At 42.6% G+C, this 23,679-nt stretch overlaps 1 protein-coding gene across 1 annotated transcript in view; it reads left to right on the top strand.

The window, feature by feature from the left end:
* The window catches only part of ADCY10 (adenylate cyclase 10), an 803,671-nt gene that overhangs the window by 255,048 nt on the left and 524,944 nt on the right, over window positions 1-23,679 (top strand). The window contains exon 15 of the mRNA XM_033944139.1: window positions 15,975-16,061. Coding sequence (XP_033800030.1) covers window positions 15,975-16,061 — 87 coding nt within the window. The remainder of the gene's footprint in view (window positions 1-15,974; window positions 16,062-23,679) is intronic.

Below are 23,679 nucleotides of genomic sequence, written 5' to 3'. Positions count from 1 at the left end.
CTTTATCTGCCATCATGTTTCTATGTTTCTAGTTGCCAGTAGAGTTTATGGAGTTGAAAAGAAAGAAGTTCTTTAGTTTCTTGTGAAACGTGGTGTACTTAGATTCAAATCTGATGGTTCTTGGGAGGTCATTCCAAGTTTTCACACCAGAGAATATGAACATTGAGTGGAATATGCTTTTATATTTGAGGTTTTTTTGTTGTTGTGGGGAGGTTCAACACTATCCTGTCGAGATTTCTATGTGAAGAAGACCATGCCAAGGAGAATAGGTGAATTAGTGGTGCAGCGGAATTTCCGAAGAGTATGTGGTGTATAACGTAGGATGTTTCGAATTTTAGCTAGTGAAGTTGTTTGAGTAGTTAGAGATTGATTCATTTTTTTCAGTTTGGATATGAGTCATTACAGTGTTTTGTATGAGCTGCAGTTTGTGAATAAGGGTGATATTGATACCCATGGAGATGGAGTTGAAGTAATCTAGTTAGGACAGGATTAGCATCTGCATTAGCAGATCAAAATACTGTTAATGGAAGTATGGTCTGATGAATCTCAGTTGTCTCATAGTGAAGAAGGTTTTCCTCCAGAGGTTGCAGATTTGCGGCTGCATTGAAAGCGTGGAGTCCAAAATTTGGAGGATTTGTCTACTGTAAGGGTGTTACCTGTTTGGAGGGTGATGTTTGTTGGAGCTATCTTTTGTGGGGTATGAAAGCAAAGAATTTTGATTTTAGATGCATTTAGTTTTTGTTTGTTGTTTGTTGCCCAAGTTTGTATTCTATCTATGTTGTCTGAGATTTTTTGGGTAGTATCAGATTGGTTGCAAGTTGTTGGGATAAGGAGAAGGATGTCATCTGTGTATTTCATAATGCACTCATCATTGAATTTAATATCAACATGTGAGCTCATAAATAGATTAAACAATATAGGGGAGAGTGGAGAACCCTGGGGTACTCCACAAAAGGCCTTCCAGTTGTTGGAGAAGGTGTCGTCATCTTTCTTGATTCGTATTCTCTTTTTATGAGAAAATCTTTAATATAATTTAGAGTGGGATCTGTCACTCCTGTTTCAGAGAGCTTTGTTAGGAAGAGGTGGTGATGAACTGAGTTGAATGCAGCAGAGATGTCAAATTGGAGAACAACTGCTTGCCGGTCTGTGCTTAGTAACTGTTTGATTTTAGTGATTAGGGTTAGAAGGAGAAATTCTGTGCTGTGCTGTGGTCGGAATCTAAATTGGGAGGGATGTAAGCAGGAATGTTTTCAATATATGTTGCAAGTTGTTTGCTTACATGGATTTCTAGGAGTTTGATGAGTATGAGTATGCCAGCAATGGGTTTGTAGTTTGAGGGAATGGAGAGATCTGCATTTGGTGATTTATCATCAAGCCTATATTATGCGGCAAGGTATGTATTGGATCCTCCCTGAGCTCATGGAAACTCTGCCTGATTGGTTATGGTTGGAATGGCAACTCCTGTCGCCACTGAGATTATGTCATGTTTTGAGTATTAAGATGCCTAGATTATATAAGGACAATAGAATTTTATTAGATACTTGGGAAACTATAAAATTTGTAGATAATGCATTCGGTGATTTAGGTATTGGCGTGAGTACTATTTTTCCCATTTCTTCTGGTATTCAGCCTTGGTTTAGAATGCAATTTAGGAGTTTGGTAATCCACATGATGATTACTTCAGGTGTGGTAGAAAGAAGGTAGGAGGGACAATTGTCCAGGGAGCTGCAATGAGTGGAAAGCTTGTTTAGTGTTTTATTTGTCTCAAAGATCGATATAGGGGTAAAGGAGTTCCATATTTAGTCAGCATTGTTGTGTTCCACAGGATTTTCATGTGTGTGCTGTATTGGTTTTTGGGCGATGGGTCATTTTGGCAACTTCTGTTTGAACTGTTATGATCTTACTGAGGAAGAAGTCAGAAAGGTCCCGGGCTACTGGTTGGTTGTGGTAACCTGTGATGTCCTGTCTGGGGGATGTCGTTAAACTCCGTACAAGATGAAATAGTTTTTTGTTGTCTAGTGTTTTGTTTTGTATTTCATTAGTGTATGAGTAGTTCTTCTTCAAAGATATTGTATTTGTACTTGTTTATGGCTGTCTTCCTCCATTGCGTTTTGTGGTTGGGTGACAATTTTTAGAATCTTCCTACCAATTATTGTCCTACCAATTGTCTTCATACCAATTGTCACAGACCCACTTCAAAGAGTGCTGCGAGGATAGTTACAGGCTATAAAAGTAGGGACAAGATGTCACCAACTTTTTTTTTTGTATAATCTCTTTATTAGGCAAAAGAGTACACAGAATAATGTCAATACAGAGAGCAAGTACAACAAAGCTACAAATTCAATAGAAAAGTAAACATAACAATATACCTCTGCCATAAAGAAACAGAGCAAGATCACAGTGCCAACAGAATACAGTCGATTAAGTGCACCTAAGTGCACGTCGATTAAGCGCATGCTTTGATTATCCACAGCCTACCACCATAGTCCCGTTTTTCTTACATTACAGTCAACGGATGTAAACTCTGGATAATTGCACACAATCCGCTTATGCGCACTGATGTTATAAGTCCCACCTCTATTTGTTCACATTATATTCAATCCGGTTAAAAGCAAAAACGTTCTCACGTGGATGAGCCACGTGTTTCGGAACAGCAGTCTAGGCCTGGCCAGGTGTTTGAACTTTCGGAGCTACAGCATGGCGTCGCATGGACAAAAATCATTGTCTTTGGCTGAATGTGTCCACCATGCTGGACAAAAGTCATTGTCTTTGGCTGAACATGTCGATGTCTTAAGGAGACTTGACCAACGGGAGTTCATCTCTATTGCAAAACATTACAACGTTCAACCTAGCCAGATTTCTCAGATTTAAAAAAAAAAAAAAAGCAAGCCATATTGAAAGACTGGCAAAACAGCAATCCTTCCAGAAAATGGAAAAGAATTGGGAAGGCTGGAGACATTGAACAGGCGTTGCTGCGATGTTTGCTGAAACTAGAAGTCGACAACTGCCAATAATTGGGCCTATGCTGATGGAGAAAGCAGCACAACTATCTGAAGAACTGGGCGTAGAAGACTTCAAAGCAACAAATGGATGGCTAGAGAGGTGAGAAGTTTATAATGGCATAAAATTTAAGACGCGAAAAACAAGATGCAGATGAGTTTGGTGCAGAAAGATGGGTCATGCAAGTGTTGCCATCAGTCACTAGTGGATATGAACCATGCAACGTTTTCAACGCTGATGAGACGGGCCTGTACTGGCGAGCCATTCCTAATGGAACATTGGCTTTCAAACACAGCAAAACTGTTGGCTTCAAGATGCCAAAAGAACGATTGACATTGCTGCTCAGTTGCAATATGGATGGTAGTGAAAAGCTCAAGCCACTGGTGATTGGGAAGAATCGAAATCCTCGGTGCTTCAAAAACATTAAACGCCTCCCTGTTGAATATGAAAGCAACAAAAATGCATGGATGATGGCGACATTGTGGATTGAATGATTACAGAAGCTTGACAATCTGATGAGAAGGCATAGGAGGAACATTGTAATGTTGTGTGATAACTGTGCAGCACACAGCAATGACGTAAGACTAACCAACATCAAATGTGTTTCTTCCGCCAAACAAAACCACTTTGATCCAACCGATGGACCAAGAGATAATCGCAAACTTCTAACGTCATTAAAGGTCGCTCGTCTTAAGATATGTGGTAGCAGTGATTGATGCAAGCATGGAAACCAGCCCCGAGTTGCTGAGCTCACGAGAAAAATGACGGTGCTCGACTCTCTTTACATGGTACAGGAGGCGTGGAGTCGAGTCTCATCATCAGCAATTTCAAATTGCTATCCACGGGCGACCTTCGTTCACGCATCTGATGAGAACATAAGAATTGCCGTTGCTGGGTCAGACCAGTGGTCCATTGTGCCCAGCAGTCTACTCCTGTGGCGGCCCTTAGGTCAAAGACCAGTGCCCTAATTGAGTCTAGCCTTACCTGCGTACGTTCTGGTTCAGCAGGAACTTGTCTAACTTTGTCTTGAATCCCTGGAGGGTGTTTTCCCCTATAACAGCCTCCGGAAGAGCGTACCAGATTTCTACCACTTTCTGGATGAAGAAGAACTTCCTTACATTTGTACGGAATCTATCCCCTTTCAACTTTAGAGAGTGCCCTCTCGTATTTTCTTGACAATTTGTTCCAGGAAGCAATCGCCTACAGCATCCAGGAACTTAGTCTCCCTACCACAGCCAGAGGTGCCTAGGTTCCAGTCTATCCCCGGATAATTGTAGTCACCCATGATAACTGCGTTGCCTCCCTTGCAGTTGTGTTTTAATCTTGTCCATCATTTCTCCATTAGTTTCTAAGGACTGCCCTGGGGGTTGGTAGTAGATGCCGATCTTCGTTTCCGTTCAATTTGTTCCCGGAATTTTGGCCCATAGAGACTCTACCTTATTTTTTGATTCCAGCGTGTTCTCTCTGGTAGACACTCAATTCCCTCTTTGATGTATAGGGCAATACCACCACCTTTTTGACCTACTCTGTCTCTGCGGTATAGCTTGTATCCTGGTAGCACAGTGTCTCAGACGTTTTCCTCATTCCACCATGTTTCCGTGATGCAGTTGATGTCAAGGTTATCTTTTTGTGCCATAGCTTCCAATTCCCCCATCTTATTCCTTAGCTCCTTGTGTTCATACACTAGAGTTTGCGGCCTATTACTTTCTTGCATTTCCTTCCTTCTTGTGTCCCTTTCGATCCATCAGGATTTCTGTCTTGCCTATGATCCGGTGAGTCTTCCCCGCAATCTTCCTGCATGGTATCCTCTGGGTATACTGTTTCCCAAACCATCGACTCTTGGTTGACTATCAGCTTTCTCCTTCTTCCTAGTTTAAAAACTTCTTAATTTCTCACTTGATGCTGCTTGCAAGAAGCCTCATTCCGTCTCCGCTGAGGTGGAGTCCATCCTTCCTGTATAGCTTGGTCTTTTCCCAGAACGTCATTCTGTTGCGCACAAAGTAGAATCCTTTTTCCTCACACCGGCGCCTCATCCATGAGTTGACTGCTTGATCATGTAACACCACTTCTCAAAGAGGCTCATTGGCTTCCTGTTAATTACAGAATCACTTATAAGTTATGTATAATTATCTTTAAAACTTTGATTAACAAGACCCCTGCTTTTTTATATAGATTGCTTATTCCATATTCTGCAAAGAGAATTTTACGATCTAGCGAACAAAATCTGCTAACGATCCCATCATTAAAAATTATTAATACAAGGAGACAATTTATTTTTTCTTGTACGGCACCGCAAACGTGGAACGCCCTCCCTATTACTTTACGGGAGGAGAAAGACTTTGGAAAATTTAAAACTGAGTTAAAAACTTTCCTTTTTAAAGATGCCTTTTCTATATAATTTTATACTTCATGAATTACATTTATTTGGTTAAACCTGTCTTAACTATATCCCCTTTGTATTTTCCCTCAATGTTTCTTCTTTACTTTAAAATTGTATTTCATCCCTCCTTTCCCCTTGTTTTAACAATGTTTAAATTTAGAGTATTTTAGCCATTATTTAAATTGTATGTATTGTAATGTATTGTATTGTTATTGTTTTTTTTGATTTTACATTGTAAATTTTAAATGTACATCGCTTAGAATATCTGATTAAGCGATTTATCAAGTCCCATAATAAACTTGAAACTTCTCCTCGGCCCTGGGTACCGGCAGGATCTCTGAGAACGCTATCCTCTGTGTTCTGGTCTTCAGCTTCCCTCTTAGCATCCGGAACTGGTCGTTCAGTGCTTCCCTGCTATAGTTCTTGTTGTTCATGTTGTTTGTCCCCACGTGGATCACCACCAGTGTTCCCGCTAAGCTGCGCTGGCCTGCGCTCACGCACAAAATATTACATCGCAGCGCACAAGTTTCTCTTCACAGCGCACACACGCATCGCAAAGGTAAGGGGAGGTAAGGTAAGGGGACGCATTGGGGGGATTGCACTTCCCCACAATTGCCATGCTTCGGTTCCTCTTCTTCCTTCCTTCCTCCCCCCCCGCGGGACCCTGCGGCACCATCAACTCTTACTCCCTCTAATGTCGGCCCTGCAGCTCCAGACTTCCTCGCACCTTCTCCCCTCCCCCTTTGGATCGCTATTATTTTAAATGTTATAGCCGCGGAGCTGTATCCATCAGTGGAGATGTCTAACCTCGGCCTGCCCCGGAACTCTTACTGCAACAGTGACTTCCTGTTCCTGCCTAGACGAGCGGCTGCTGCAGTAAGAGTTCCGGGGCAGGCCGAGGTTAGACATCTCCACTGATGGATACAGCTCCGCGGCTATAACAGCTCCTGCAGCTCTGCACTTCCCCACAATTGCCATGCTTCGGTTCCTCTTCTTCCTTCCTTCCCCCCCCCCCCCCCCCGCGGGACCCTGCGGCACCATCAACTCTTATTCCCTCTAATGTCGGCCCTGCAGCTCCAGACTTCCTCGCACCTTCTCCCCTCCCCCTTTGGATCGCTATTATTTTAAATGTTATAGCCGCGGAGCTGTATCCATCAGTGGAGATGTCTAACCTCGGCCTGCCCCGGAACTCTTACTGCAGCAGCCGCCCGTCTAGGCAGGAACAGGAAGTCACTGTTGCAGTAAGAGTTCCGGGGCAGGCCGAGGTTAGACATCTCCACTGATGGATACAGCTCCGCGGCTATAACATTTAAAATAATAGCGATCCAAAGGGGGAGGGGAGAAGGTGCGAGGAAGTCTGGAGCTGCAGGGCCGACATTAGAGGGAGTAAGACTTGATGGTGCCGCAGGGTCCCGCGGGGGGGGGGGGAGGAAGGAAGGAAGAAGAGGAACCGAAGCATGGCAATTGTGGGGAAGTGCAGAGCTGCAGGGAAGAGTGTTGCGGTACCCAGCTGGAGGGAGAAGGAAGATGAGGGAGGGAATTAAAGGAGATGCCAGGGCTTGGAGCGTAGGAGGAAGGTATGCCAGTCTAAGGGAAAAGGAAGGGGGAGATGTGAGAGCATGGAGGGGGAGCGAAAGATGGAAGAAAAGGAAAGGAGAGAGATGCCAGAGAATCAGGGAAGGGGAGATACCAGACTATGAGGAGAGGTGTGGGAGAGGGAAGGCGAGGAGAGAGATGCCAGACCAATGGGGTGAAAGGAGAGATGGAAGGGGGAGGCATACAGTTTCTGGAAGGGGCATAGAAGGAGAGAAGATGCCATATAGGGGAAGAGAGACGGCAGACAGTGGATGGAAGGAAGAGAGTTACAAGAAGATGAGGAAAGGAGAAACCACAGAAGACAAAGGTAGAAAAAAATTTCTATTTATTTATTGCTTTAGGAGACATGTGTCACTGTTTCTGTGAAGCATTGTATGCAGAGTCCAGCTTCTTGCTGGTTCAATTTAACCTTTGTCTATGTATTTTTATTTTATCCCACCTTTTACAAAACTGTGAAGCGTTTTTAGCACCAGCCTTGGTGGTAGCAGCTCTGATGCTCAGAATTTTATGAGCATCAGAGCTGTTACCTCCGTAGCTAAAATCCACACTACAGTTTTGTAAAAGAGGGAGGGGTTAGTTTGTGATTACATATTCCTTACTAGGCGAAGGTGTTTTCTGTGTTCTGTGTGTTTTCTGTTAGGATTGACGGTGTAGGATTGATCTGTGCTGGTCTGGCTTGTTTAGTTTTACAATGGGTGTATTGATGTACTGCTCACTGCAATATGTAAGATGCTGCCTTTTCCTAGGTACTCATGTGTGACGTGTGGTTTGTTACTAAAAATCATGTTTTTCTTACAGATGGGGGGGGGGGGTGCCAAAAAATGATGGGCCCCGGATGTTACATATGCTAGGTACGCCACTGTATGTAAAGATACCAGAAAGCTGGCGTAGCAAAAACTTCTAAGTTTTGAGTATTTAACCCTCCCACAATCTCACGGGCACTCGTTTCAAGTTTATTGAGATTTTGATTTAAACGCAATATCAAATATTTTCAATGCGTATAACAAAAATAAATTTGGGGAAATAAATAAAACCATTTGAACCAGTGTTCCCGCTAAGCTGCGCTGGCGCACAAAATATTACATCGCAGCGCACACGTTTCTCGTCACAGCGCACAATCGGAAGAGGCGTACGGCAGATGGCAGGGCGGCGAGAGGAGAATCGGGCGAGTTGGCTCATAACTTGCTGGCGCCCGATATTTTTGGCTCACGGTGAAAAAAGTTTGCTCACAACACCCGCCCGCTTAGAGGGAACACTGATCACCACCACCGTATCTTCCTCTTCACACTGTTGATGATCCTGTTGATACGGCTCACTATATCTTCTACCTTGGCTCCCGGTAGGCAGGTCACCAGCTGATCTTGTCTTCCTCCTGCAAGCATTCTATGGATTTTTTTAAGCAAGGGCCCCACATTACTGTTAAAGAGTTTTGACAGAGTTTAATGGATGTACACGCTCAGGTACTTAACCTGTGTTGTAGCCTCTTTCAAAGGGAAAGCTGGCCAAACAGAAGAAATGATAAAATTTAAGGGTAGGGCTTTTGATTTGGAAATGTTTCATTTTAATCCAGAGACCTTACCAAACTGACTAAAAAGATCCAATAGGGGAGACAAGGTGAGCTCTGGTTTTGTAAGCATCAACATAATATCATCTGTGAAAGCCATGCAGCACACAGAGGACCCACCAACCTCCACTCCAGCAATGAGAGGATAGTGACGAATCTGTATCAATAAAGGTTCCAAAAACAAAATATAAAGTAAGGGGGAAAGAGGGCATCCCTGTTGAGTCCCCCTGCCCAAAGGGAACACCTGGGACGAGTGTTGGCATATAGAAGTCGCAAGATTGTTGGCGGTATATAAGAATAAAGTTATTATTATTATTATACGTAAGACCTGCAAATAATACCCCGTAATCCCATAGCTTTGCAACAAGGGGAACAAAAACACCCATTCAACCCCATCAAAGGCTTTCTCTGAGTCAAAGCTAATAACCATGGATGGAGTAAACTGAGAAGTACAATGTGCCATAGCCAGCAAGCTTGTGCACATTATTTCCCGCCTCCCCTTCACATAGCCAACCAGTCTGCAAGAATCTTAGCCATGATCTTAAGATCCATATTAATTCAGGAAATAGATCTATAGGATTCAACCAGGAAAGGGTCTTTACCCAGCTTAGGCAAAACCGTTATTAAAGCCTGATTCGATAATGCAGAGAACTGTACCCCCTCAATGGCGTGTTGGTAAAACCCAAAATATAGTTGGAGTATAAATATATAAATATGAATCTTCTGTATATAAATACTTATTCTTCAGAAAAGAAAATTCCTTATTCTAAAAAATTCTACTTATATAATAAATAAATAAATAAATAATTAATAATGATCAGTGATAGCCAATATGAACTCCAAGTTCAGGCTTATATACATCATAGCACTCCTCCCTTCCTACCTCTAAAACAACTAAAGTTCAAAAGACTAAAGTTTTAAGTAAACATAAAAAAAAAGGGTACTTATCTCTGCTGGAGTTGTTAAAGGACAACCAGAAGGAACACAAAAGATACCAAAGAGAATGTCACCGAGTGGTTAGGAAAGTAAAAAGAGAATATGAGGAGAAACTGGCGGGGGAGGCAACAAATTTCAAATCGTTCTTCAGGTACGTCAAGGGGAAACAACCGGCCAGGGAAGAAGTGGGACCATTGGATGATGGAGACAAGAAGGGCGTGGTAAAGGAGGAAAAAGAGATAGCTGACAGGTTAAATAAGTTCTTCTCATTGGTCTTCACGAGAGAGGACACATCCAATATTCCAGAACCCGACGAGATCATAAATGGGGATCAGGATGAAAAGTTGGTCCAACTAGAGGTAAGACAAGAGGATGTCCTCTGACAGATAGAAAGACTAAAGAGCGACAAATCACCGGGTCCGGACGGCATCAACCCAAGGGTACTCAAAGAGCTAAGGAACGAAATAGCGGAACCACTTCGCCAAATATGTAACCTATCCTTAAAAACTGGGGAGGTACCGGAGGACTGGAAAATAATGAATGTCACGCCCATCTTTAAAAAGGGTTCAAGGGGTGACCCAGGAAACTACAGGCCGGTGAGCTTGACCTCGGTTCCGGGAAAGATGATGGAAGCACTGGTTAAGGACAGCATCTGGGAGCACATAGAAAACAATGGACAGCTAAAGTCGAGTCAACATGGCTTCTGCAAGGGAAGGTCGTGCCTCACAAACTTACTATACTTCTTTGAGGGAATAAACAGCCAGATGTATAAAGGGGAATCCATAGACATCATTTACCTTGACTTCCAAAAAGCCTTCGACAAGGTACCCCACGAACGGCTGCTTAAGAAGCTGTGGAACCACGGGGTGCAAGGGATGTCCACCGATGGATCAAAAACTGGTTGGCAGGCAGGAAACAGAGGGTTGGAGTAAAGGGCCATTACTCAGACTGGCTATGGGTCACAAGCGGCGTTCCGTAGGGGTCAGTGCTGGGACCGCTCCTTTTCAATATATTTATTAACGACCTGGAGGTGGGAACAAAATGTGAAGTTATAAAATTTGCGGATGACACCAAACTTTGCAGCAGGGTTAGAACCGCGGAAGACTGCGAGGATCTGCAAAGGGACCTAACGATACTGGAAGAGTGGGCAAAAAAGTGGCAAATGAGCTTTAACATAGAGAAATGCAAGGTCATGCATGTAGGGAAAAATAACCCGATGTTCAGCTACAAAATGGGAGGATCACTGCTAGGGGTAAGTAACCTTGAAAGAGAGCTAGGAGTGATGGTAGACACAAAATTGAAAGCGTCGGCCCAATGCGCGACGGCCTCAAGGAAAGCAAACCAAATGTTGGGTATCATTAAGAAAGGTATCATGGCCAGGACGAAGGAAGTCATCATGCCACTTTATTGTGCAATGGTGTGCCCGCATCTGGAGTACTGTGTCCAGTACTGGTCACCATACCTCAAGAAGGACATGGCAGTACTTGAGGGAGTCCAGAGAAGAGCGACTAAACTGATAAAGGGTATGGAAAACTTCTCATATGTGGACAGGTTGAAAAAGCTGGGGCTATTCTCCCTGGAAAAGCGGAGACTTAGAGGAGTGTGAGCGTGCCGGTGCTGGGTTTTGCAACAGGCCACCGGCCAATGCTCACCGAACGCCGAACTTGCCGTGCCTTCAAAGGATGTTGAAGGTCCTGCTGGTTCTCATCAAAAATAAAAAAAATAAATGTCAGGAACAATAAAGATTTAACTGAACTTGTGTCCAACTTTATTTCTCGAGTAGCAACTGCTACAGTTTTATTCTTTAAATTTCAAACAAATACAAAGAAAATCCGGGCTTGCAAAACATAGCCCACACACCTTTCTGGCAGGTAAGTTTAGAATGGTACTGTTGTAGCCTTGCCCTCACAGTCTCACAGTCCAAAAAGGGCACAACATAATATGGCTACCGAAACCCCCAGTGTTTCTGCTGGTTATTCCCCAGGTCTTTCAAACTCCAATGAATGTGTTGCCTAAGCCTGGCTTAACAGGCCTTCCCCAGCCAACCTAACAAACAGTTGGTGGGGGAGGGGAGTAGCTGAATCCACTTTAGCACAAAGCTTGCCAAAACAATTGGCCCCACGATCCCTCCCTGAGGATATTATGTGGATTCTCCCCCACTACTTCCTTGTCCATACATTCATTCACCCAAAATAGGCAAAAACAAAAAAAAACAAAAGAAAAAAATGTCCAAAACTCCACACTTTCCTCTCTGTCCCCAGCCTAAGGTACAGCTGCAGCACTTGACTGGTGCTTCCAAACAAACTCAGAGCAAACAAGATTCTAAAAGCAAATAATCAAAAAGGTAATTCAACTTAGCTTTGGTCCATCTGTGTTTCATCTGGTTCTTGTGTAGTATCCATAGGTTCCACGGCTTCCTGGCAAGCTGGCTGGTTCACCCCAGGGACAGTGGTAACCTCTGCCATTTCAACATCCTTATTCAGTGGAAAGTCAGGAGCCCAGTCCCTCGAGACTGCTTTCTGGGCTGACCCAGGGAAGCCTGGTTTGTTCTTCCTAAGCACAGCCTCTAATGCTCTGAGTTGTCCCCGCCCTGACCTGAAAGGGGGAGGGCCAACCTGCTGCTTCTGCTGGCCTCTCAGTTTAGACTTAATTGGCCCCAGCAGAGGCTCATTAGTTGCTCTCTGAGACTGATTCTTAGGCTGTCCTTTTGGATAAGTCCCCTCCCTCTGCCCCAGGCTATTCTCCCACTCCTCTTCTACTCCCTGGGATTCTGTAGACTGATGTTTCCAAGGAAATTCCAACCCTGTTTGTCTATCAGAGTTCAACCTGCTGCAGTGATCAGCCCTTTTCAAGATAAGGGGAGGATTTGGAGGAGATTTGACTGTCACAAGCCTAGCCTTAAGGCTAGGGCTGTGACAGGAGACATGATAGAAACCTTCAAAATCCTGAAGGGCATAGAAAAGGTAGACAGGGACAGATTCTTCACACTGTGGGGAACCACAAGTACAAGGGGGCACTCGGAGAAATTAAAAGGGGGCAGGTTTAGAACAAACGCTAGGAAGTTCTTTTTTACCCAGAGGGTGGTGGACACGTGGAACGCGCTTCCGGAGGCCGTGATAGGACAGAGCACGTTACAGGGCTTCAAAGAAGGTTTACACAGGTTCCCAGACGATAAGGGGATTGAGGGGTACAGATAGGAATTGAGGTAGGTTATAGGAATAGTCAGGGACCACAGCACAGGTAATAGACCCGCTGGGCGGGATGGATCTCTGGTCTGACCCGGCGGAGGCAAATTCTTATGTTCTTATGCTAGGTGCTCCAAATCCAAAAAGTGCTACATGCTTTCAAAAAAACAGTCCATAAAAAATATAATACATAAAGTCCAAAAGACACAAATAATCCAAATCAATCCAGAGGAAGGGAGGAGTGCTATGATATATATAAGCCTGAACTGGCAGAGTCCCGCGCTCTTGGAGTTCGTATTGGCTATCACTGAGCACTATTAATTATTTATGTATTTATTTATTATATAAGTAGAATATATAAGAAATTTTCTTTTCTGAAGAATTAAGTATTTATATACAGAAGATTCATATTTATATATTTATACTCCAACTATATTTTGCGTGTTAATACAGGACTGAAGAGAATTATGGCTTCTATTGGTTGGGATTCTAAATTGGGACTTTCTAACGAAAGGATTGACTCCTTAATGAGCGGTAGTAGATTGTTCACAGCAGCTAATGTGAAGATAGATACAGATTGGATTGGCATTGACAGAAAGGGAAAGGACTCATGAAGGCACTACCAAATCAGGAAACCACAACTAAAGATGATCTCGGGCATCAGCACTGGTATCAAACACAAAAGGTTGTCCATTATACAGAACTCTGAGTTTAGCTGGAAATTGCAGCTCCTCCGGAGGGAAGCCACATGCACAGAATAATCCTGGAAGAGCAGAATTCTGTGATTCTGGAAGGTAACATCCTTCCTTTGGCGATAATTTTTCATAATCAAATCCTTGATTGCAAAATTTCCAATTTGGATAATCACAATTCTTGGTCTGACTGCTCCATCCTGTTTCTGGCCCAGCCTATGGGCCCTCTCGATCCAAAGAGGACCCAAGGGAGAGACAACAAGAAATTCCCCCGATAGCCATTTCTCTAGGGCAGCTGCTAAATCATTGTCCTCCTAAACGGACATTATTCTGTCTGGAACGATTTTCAAAATCTTCCATTTTCTCTTCATGCAAAAGGTCTTTATGTTGTAACTGCGTTAGTTTTGCATGTACTGCAGTCAAAGAGTCCTCAACTGTGCTCACCTGTTGCTCGACCTCTGAAGCTTGGGAATTAAAATCAGTAACCGTGGTCGAGAGGGTAGTAAGTGAGTCATTGACCTTATCGAGTCTCGAGCCCAGCACCAGAACCACAGCCTCAGTCAGCTTCACAACCAGCACTTCACTCACAATATCAGGCTCCTTGGCTGGGCCCGCCATTTTCCCGTCCGTACTTGGAAGAGCCTTTGTGAGTTCTTGGTCTTTTTTTTTTTTTTTTACCAGATTTTGAAATCATTTTAGCTCTGTTTTTCTGGATAAACTTGTCTATACGAGTATAGGTGAAGATCCAATAAAATTAATTTTCAAATATTGATGTAGAATATAGTGCAAAAGGACGCTTAGAGAGGGAGAGCTACGGAGGTCAGGAAAAACAAGACCTCCTGGCTCACTGCATGGCCACGCCCCCCAGATGTCACCAATTTTAAACAGTGTACATTGCATAGTAACATGGAGGGGTATTTTTGATATGTTCTCTTTGTCTGGTTTAGGACATTTTGCTAAAAATGATCAAAACTTAATTGACGAACATAGCAATTTTTGAACCAGAAAAATGTCTCTCTTTCTGTTTAGAATAATGCTGTTGTCTAGATCAGTGTTCTTCAACTGCCGGTCCACAGAAAGATACACAGCGCAAGAAGATGTATGACAACCTCCTAGTGACCCAGGCAGCGAAACTAGACCCCTCTATCTCTAACCTACTAACAGCAACAAGCGACTATAAATCATTTCAAAAAGAAATTAAAACCTTGCTATTTAAAAAATTTATCCAGATATCATAACTCTCCCCCTCGTACTTCCCCCTCTCTAGAAAATTTCCATCTTAAATTCCTTCTCCTCCTAACGATTCAACTTTGTAACCAGCCCATTAAATTGTAATTCCCCTGAAAATGTCCAGCTTTCCTCTGATGTAATCTTCAAACTTTTACCTATCTTACAACTCCTCCTCAAAGACTTAATTATGTAACAAGCCCTCTAAATTGTAAATCTCCTGGAAATGTCCAGTTATCTTCTGATGTAATCCGCCTAGAACTGCAAGGTACAGGCGGAATAGAAGTCACTAATGTAATGTAATGTAAATCTCCTGCTGGTCCACAGGGCCAGCACATGCATCAGGCCCAAAACAGAGTTCTTCAACAGCTGGTCCACGGTGCGATCAATGCGACGTTATCTTCGAGCCAGCTCCCTCTTCCTAATTGATTCAGTGCACAAAGCCACAGGCAGTGGCTCCTACGGGCATCCTGAGCCTGAACCGGAAGCCTTCTCTCTGACATTGCAACGTCAGAGGGAAGGCTTCCAGATGAAGCACGGGACATGCAAGGTGCAATTAGTACTATTATGGGGGTGGGGTCTGGGGTAGAGAGTTGCACGGGGACAGAAATCCCACCCATCCCCGCCCGTCCCCGCAAGGATCCTCTCCGTCCCCACCCATCCCCGCCAGGATCCTCTTCGTCCCCACCCGTCCCCATCAGGATCATCTCCGTCCCCACCCATCCCCGCAAGAAATTACCTCCATCCCCGCCCATCCCCATAAAAAGCAGCAATTACTTCTGACAGGACCATCAATTCCACAGTTTCTTTTGTGTTTGCGCTGCTGTTTTCCTTGTGGAATCTCTTTGGTGGAACCCTTTTTTTGTTTTCTGTTCAGGTAATTAACTTATAAACCCCCTCTTTTACTAAGGCTGACGTCCATTATATTATATGGACGAACCCTGCTTCCAAAGCCTTCCATCCCCGTGGGAGTCCCGTTGGCTAGAGGGGGGTCCCCGTGGGGGTCCTGTGGGCCAAAGGGGGGTCCCCGTGAGAGTCCCGTGGGTTTGGGGGGATTCCTGCGGGATCCCCCGTGGGACCCGCAGGATTCCCGCGATCCCCGTTCCCGTGCAGACCTCTAGTCTGGGGTGGAAATTGGGTAGAGATGGGCGGGGTCTGGCCCATGAATTAGCCCAGTGTTCTTCAACCGCCGGTCCAAGGACCGATACCAGTCCACAGAATAATTATTTTATTTCTGCCGGTCCACAGGAATAAAAAGGTTGAAAACACTGGTCTAGATGGTTTTGTGCTCAGGCGTCTTATCTTTTGGTACCACGTCTATCTCAATGCATTTGATATCCACAGTTGGATAAGGTTTTTTTCTTTTGCTAATTCTTTTTTTTCTTCCTTCACAGTTCCCTTTCTCACGGGAAGTTTTACGCATGGATAAAAAAACTATAATCAAAGAGAGGAATAAATTCCTAATCAGTGTGTTAAAGCAGGTAAGACAAAACACAAAAAGGGAAGACTAAGAGAGGAACAAAGCAAAGGGCTGAAGTGATGAGGGCTATGCAAACAAACTGGGAGTGAAAAGTGGAATGCAAAGTCATGTCTGAAATTAAGACAGGACTAATGAGAGACACGCCCAGGTATAACCGAGACCAGGGCTTAGAGAGAGTTCTGTCTGAGACTGAGGTATGAACTGGGAAGAAGACACAGAGCCATATCTGAATCAGGAGCAACATGAGAGATGCAGAGTCTGAGTCAGGCCTGAGGAGAGGGAGTAAAGAGAAATTTAGAAAAGAGAAGATGATACCTTTTTTATTGGACTAAATATATTTTTATTTATTTGCTTAATTATTTAGCCCTTCCTCCCAGAGGAGCCCAGAACGGTACAGTCACAAATATGGTTGAGAAAGGACAGAGATAACATAATTTACAATAAGACATGACAAAATTAAGCATATTAGATTACACAGCATCTGGTGAGAGTAGGTGGCACAGTTGCGTTGACTCTGAATGTCATTAAGACATTGCGTTTGTAAAGAGAAAGGTATTTTTGGACTGAAAGCAATGCTGCCTTGTTTAGGTCAAAAATGAGGAAATGATGACAAGTGTCAGAATATATAAGTGAAACAGAAAAGCATTCCAATGACAGTCGTCTCAAAGGGTAAGGTGGGGGTAAGAAACAGGGAGAGATGAATGAGTGAGCAGAGGGTGATTTATAATGTTGCAGGAGATCCAGGTCTTTCTTAAGACCTCTTTTGTTTGTGTCAAAATATTTCATCACCTTAAACTTCAGACATTTTATCTTCCTGCATTGTTTTAAAATGTCCTCTTAGTATTCTGACCCAAGAAGTCATTGATGCAGTGCTCTGGTCTTGCAAAGTGCTATCCTAGACCGCTGTCACCTTGATCTGGGTTTCTTTTGGCCAGGGCATGTGCTGTATGATCTCAAGTTCTCAAATGTACTGATAACACTCACTTACAGTGGACCAAAGAGAGCTTAACTTTGGAGTTTGCAATATATAGAAAACCTATCTTGGTGTGCTTATATAGGCAAGGTAGTGAACTATGACTCAGGGATGTCCAGGGGTGACACTCACACCTACTGTAGCTCCTGGCCTCAAATCTTAATTGTCCTTCATGATATGCCGACACAAACATATACCAAATATCTGTTAATACTGTGCTTTATTTATCTTAGTAGGTAAATAGAGGTAATGCAAAGCACTTTGCAAGAATAGTTACAGATCTTATACTAAAAAACAGAATTAGGGCTAGATTCGTAAAACTTTGCAGTAAAATCCAATGGGCCACTGTTGCAGCCATGCAAATGAGGTTGGCGGAGAGTTGCAAAGATTCACTAAATTTGTGCTGGTGAGGCAGTAGGAGAGATGCCCACTCCCTCCCACTGCTAAGCAATGCCCCTTGATACCCCTTCCCCAACAGCGGGAGAGATGCCCACTCCCTCCCACCGCTAAGCAACACCCCTCCCACCAACACCCTCTGTGCCTCCGATGACCCGCTGCTCCCTTCCCCTTACCTTATTTACAATGGATGGCTGATTTTTCACTCCGTCAATTATAAAGACTAGGGTACACTCGATGAAATTGCAGGGAATACTTTTTAAAACTAATAGGAGGAAAAATTTTTTCACTCAGAGAATAGTTAAGCTCTGGAACACGTTGCCAGAGGTTGTGGTAAAAGCGGATAGCAAAGGTTTGGACAAGTTCCTGGAGGAAACATGGGGGAAGACATGGGGGAAGCCTCTGCTTGCCCTGGATCAGTAGCATAGAATGTTGCTACTCTTTGGGTTTTGGCCAGGTACTAATGACCTGGATTGGCCACCGTGAGAATGGGCTGCTGGGCTTGATGGATCATTGGGTTGACCCAGTAAGGCTATTCATATGTTCTTACTCCCTCCAGCCAGCAGGATCCGGAATGGTCCAGTGTCTAAATATTTTCTTATAGTTCTGAGCTTTCTCATAATCAGAAAGGATTGTGGATTGTACATGTTGATGCATGATTAGGGCATTATCTATTTCAGCTCTTAGTATGCAGGAGTGTCATTCCAGGGGGGAAATTATTCTCTTCTAGAGTGATAGTTGGAGAGTATTTGGGGTCATAGGGGAAATTCCTGCTGAACAAGGACGTACGCTGGTAGGGCTAGTCTCAGTTAGGGCGCTGGTCTTTGACCAAAAGGGCCACCGCGTGAGCATCTCTTATGTTCATATGTCATTTTTAGAACCTAGCTAGAGAAATTTTGTTTTCTTTTTATTGAGCTTGAGATGATGGGCGAGAATCCAGTTGTCAGTTAAGTGGAAGCAAGCTTTTACGATGTATTGGGTGTGGGTTAGAAGTGTAGTAACCAGCAGAAAAACCATAATAGGCTTGATAGTTGGGAGGCTTGGGTAGCTGCACCTAAATTAAAGATCAATGTAACTTTCTTTGGTTGGGCCCACAAGAGAATGTTAGAAATAATCTGCTAAAATCTTATATTGGTAGGCTGTCACACAAAATATATAATCTTCAAGGTAAGTATTACAGAGAGAAACCAGGGGTCTCAAGTGCTCCCAGCCAGAAGCCCGATATATGTTACAGAGCTAATGGCCAATGTGGTGAGCTATCATCGTTCCCGTTTATTTTCTCTGTAAAATTTTTAGCTATTTTTTTGCTCTTTAACTTTTCAACTTTTTTATATTGTACCTGCTTTTTACTGCATTAAGCTTTTAACACAACTGTGTTGCTGATCTGTTACTCTTCATGGCGATTTTAAACCAGCGGGAGCGTCTGACGTCACTTCCGGGTGGCGATTCAACATTGCGTCACCTAAATTTTATTTGTTAAATGCTACCTTATTTATTACACAGTCTCGCTGGCATGCATCCAATCCAGCTCGCACACAGATCTAACATACTTGCAAAAAGGATAAGTAATGCATTACCTCAAAAAAAGACCTGCCAATTAATAGCCATATTCAAACCCCGAGGTTGTTACAAACGGAACAGAGGTGGATTGACCGCCTACATAGCCTACAACCTCGCCATCGCCATGATATTTGAGGTAGCGTTTTGATCCGTTAATGTCCCTGGGTCAGCCTATGGAGCAGTCGCTTCACTTTCAGCTCAAATAACTGCGCAACGCCAGGGTATTAACAGGTATGGCCCAAAAGATGTGTTGCTTGTTTGGTAAAGCTAAGTCCTTTTTTGAGGCTTAAGTTGTAGTAAAAAATTGCGGCTTATGTAGTTGGTTGCCTGTTCGCCTAAGCTGGGTCTCCGGTTGAGGCTTAACTTGTGGTAAAAGATTGCGGTTCTAGTATTGATTATTTGGTTGAAAAACTCTTTAGTTCAAAGATAATTGAAAAATACGCTAGAAGAATCCTGTAACAAGATTGTTAATGAGAGGAAGGTTCCCCTGAGCGACGCTATGGTACCCTATTTAATACATATATGTAACACTTACTTAAATGTGTTAGTATTGCTCTTAGATAAGAACAATACATTTTAAAATAAGGTCTTAAAATAAATAAATAAGGTTTAAAACTTTTTAAAGTTAAAAAGATTGATACAAATGTTGTTATGCTTCAATTTCATTTCTAGTGTTGCCTGTGGCGTTCTTTCCTGATGAAGCCCCTGTTTGAAATATAGGGGCGAAACGGAGATCATCCGTCGTCAATATGAAAGTTAAGTGAAGTTGCTAAAGGTGGCTTAATAGTTACTCACGCATAAAATGAAAGAGTAACAGATCAGCAACACAGTTGTGTTAAAAGCTTAATGCAGTAAAAAGCAGGTACAATATAAAAAAGTTGAAAAGTTAAAGAGCAAAAAAATAGCTAAAAATTTTACAGAGAAAATAAACGGGAACGATGATAGCTCACCACATTGGCCATTAGCTCTGTAACATATATCGGGCTTCTGGCTGGGAGCACTTGAGACCCCTGGTTTCTCTCTGTAATACATACCTTGAAGATTATATATTTTGTGTGACAGCCTACCAATATAAGATTTTAGTGTGTTTCACAAGGTTTGGAAAGTGGATTTAGAAATAATCTGCTATCAAGTTTAGGTAACAGAAGTTATCATTTTGATATGCAGGCAAGAGTTGGGAGTGCAGTTGGATAATCTTCTTTTCATGAAACACCAAGTTAAATTATTGCTAGGTTAAGAAGATTGAGGGCGATTTGTAAATATTTTGAGGGATCCACATTTATTCTTGTGGTATAGGCTGTTATAGTGTCTCAGATTGATTACTGTGATACAGTGTATTGTTCAAGCCAGGCTGGAAGACTTGAATATCGAGGCCAAAAGAATTGCCAGAAAGGATTCTCTCTACCACATGACTGGGTTAAAGACTCCGTTCTGTGAATTCAAATAACAGACATGAGGAAAAGCCATGTAATAATCAATTAGGATTTATTAATAGCTCTCCTATGCTTGGGAAGAGCAAGCCATTACAATTTCAGTGCTCTTCAAAGGGAGAAAGCAAGGACAAACAGATTTATTCCCTATTAGTATTTAAGCCCGTTACATTAACGGGTGCTAGAATAGATGTGTCTATTCTGTCTCTCTCTCTCCTTGGCCGCTGTCTGTCTGTCTTTCTTTCTGTGTCTCTCCTTGACCACTGTCTGTGTCTGTCTGTCTGTCTTTCTATCTCTTTCTCTCTCTCTCTTTGGCCGCTGTCTATGTGTCTGTCTATCTTTCTGTCTCTTTCCCTTTATCTCATTCCCCGCCTGTGTCCCGCTCCCCTTCCTTTGCCCTCTCCCTCCCCTCCCCCCAGCCCACCCCATCCCCCCTCTCTGCGGTAGCACCACCAGCTTCCAGCGGCATGGCAGCGAATAAACAGATCCTCATCCTCGACTCGCCCAACGAACTGAAATTCAGAGGTAAGGGGTGTTGGTTCGATGCCGGGCGGGCAGAGAGCGCAGCTCCTGCAAGCTGCAACAGTGCTCTGACCCAGAGGAGAGAGTGGAAGCAGAGGAGAAGACCGTGTGACCAGGGAGCAGCAGTGGTTGTGGCCTTCCCTCCCCTAGCTCCGTAGCTCGGTCGCCACCGCCTCCTTCTATCCCCAGTGTTAGCTCCGAACGTGCGCACGCACTGCATGCGCTCCGAATGTGCGCACACTCTGCAGGCATGCCACGCGCCGCAAATTGATCACGGCCACGGAGTCAGAAACCACGGCGGCAGGGATCACAAAATTGTAATTGCACATGCGCGCTTAACGTTTTATTATAGAGGATGTGACATCATTTGTAGTAATTATCATGCTTTAGAATACAATGGCACAGTTGACCACTTGACTTCCTTTCCAAGAATGCCTTACATCAATGTTACATTTAAATCCTTAATTTTGATGTTAAGCCCATTCTAATGTTTAGTTTTTAAACCCAGTAGGTGGCAGTGTTTCACTTTTTCTTTCTAAATCACTTTTGATCTCTGACCTTTTCAGACACCAAACATGTCAGTAAAAGGCCTACACCTGCAGACACATCCTGACTTCTGTATGACCTCCCAATTAGCATTGTATGTTCTAACAGATTCTCTCTGTAAAAACCCCAAGTTTCCTGCACCTCTGAGAACCTTATGAACAATGGTACATAAATCTGCCTGTCGTAAGAGTCACAAAGTTAAACTTCTGAATTTTCTTAGCTCAGCTAAAGTGCAAATACAGCAATTTAGACAAGAAATGCCAATCTGTGAGCTTAATCTTTAATGATGGGGGCGTGGCTTGGACGCGAACTCTGATGGTTGGGTGAGTGAGTAGCTCTGTGCATACAAGCTCTATTTATAGAAAATACTACAAAAATAATTAAATTTTAAAAGAAAAACAGCTAAATAACATCAAAATATGGCATCTAGCAAACAAAACAAAGGAGACTCGGTGGCTGGAGGATCCGGTATAGGAAGCAACAAGAGATCAAAGCCGGAGCCAAGCACTCCTCCTTCAAAGGTGCCGTTACCATCAGATGAAAGCTCCGACGTTATGGAGGAATTACGGCAAATTAAGGAGATTGTTTTAGATAGTAATAAAAAACTACAAAAGGCAATGGACGATGCTGCAATCCTCACTAAAAGAGTGGAGGTGACAGAAAATAGAATAACTATTTTGGAGGAAAACTCGGAGCAACTAAATATGGATATGAGACATAGTAAAACAATATGGAAAGAGGTCACAGAAATTAAAAGAGATCTTGAAGATAGCCGGAACCGTGAACGTAGAAATAATTTAAGAATTATCGGAATGCCGGAAGGGGTGGAAAAAAATGACCCTATAACTTTCTTGGAACAATTTTTGCCTAAAGTGTTGCCATTAAAATTCAAAACTGCGTTAGAAATCGAAAGGGCACAGAGGATACCAACTCAGAGGAAAAATTCACAAATGGGACCAAGGACTTTAATTTTCAAACTCCTGAGACATCAACAGGCAATAGAAATTTGTCAACTAGCCAAAGAGAATAAAAATCTCAGATGTCAAGACGCAAAAATACACATTGTCCCTGACTTTGCAAGAGAAACTGCATTGAGAAGAAAACAATTTCTGGACTTGTGACCCCAATTAAGATCCCTGGGGGCTAGGTATGGGCTCCTATATCCGGCAGTAATGAAAGTTACAATAAATAATACAACTCAAAATTTCTCGGATCCCAAAAAACTACAGGAATTTCTTGAGCAATATGAGCAACCAATGTCCTCTTAAGAAAACCTGAAAGGATTATTTCATTATTATTTATCTACATATAATTATAACTTTTAACCTTTGATAATATGAACAAATGAATATACAGGAAATTTTCAGTTAAAACTCAAAACTTTTAAATGTAACGGATAGAATCGCATGAGGATGGAACTATAATTTGAACTACATGGAACGTTCTTAAAAAGAAGCAAGAAGAGAACATAAATCTTATCGGATCTTCAAAATTCAATTCTGGAGTTTTAAAATAAAATAGACTTACATGTAACATCGTGGAGCTGACAGTGATCCGATTGAAATGTTGACGCAGGATACTGTTTTTACTCACTGACCTTAAACTAAAAGAGTTGCTGATTGGCTCTGGAAATGAAAGGGGCGTTATTTGCAAGGGAAGAAAGGAACTCCTTCAATCACTTTAACAAATATAATGTCATATGTAAAAGCAATATACGATTGGTTAAATTAGGTGATTTCCTGCTAGAGGAGGTACTTCCGGTTAAATTTGCGTTTCAATAGGATCGAAGGGGAAGTTAAAAAAAAAAAATATGGGCGATCTTATTTCAATTCACTGGCTCTCCCGGTAAGATCTTACTGTTCATCTTAGGAATTCTCCAGTATAGTCTTCATAAAATTATTCATATTTTATGGTTTAATAACGTCTTATTCTGATGCTTCGAAGCTGTAGCATTGTTGCTATTTGATTCACTGGCTCTCCTAGTTTTAATTTTAGGAAATCTCCTATGCTTATACTTTATTATAATCATATTTATATTTATATATATTTTAAATTAAGAACATGTCATTCTGATGTTTAGAAGCTGTAGTGCTGTTGTTCATGAGGAATTTTAAATCATCTAGATGCCAGGATCTTATAATAAAGTATTGAGGAGAGAGAACAAGCTTAGAAAATATAAATTTATTTTTAAT

The sequence above is a fragment of the Geotrypetes seraphini genome, chromosome 5 (genome assembly GCF_902459505.1).
Source record: "Geotrypetes seraphini chromosome 5, aGeoSer1.1, whole genome shotgun sequence".
Classification (NCBI taxonomy): domain Eukaryota; kingdom Metazoa; phylum Chordata; class Amphibia; order Gymnophiona; family Dermophiidae; genus Geotrypetes; species Geotrypetes seraphini.
This window is presented reverse-complemented; position numbering and strand designations above follow the sequence as displayed.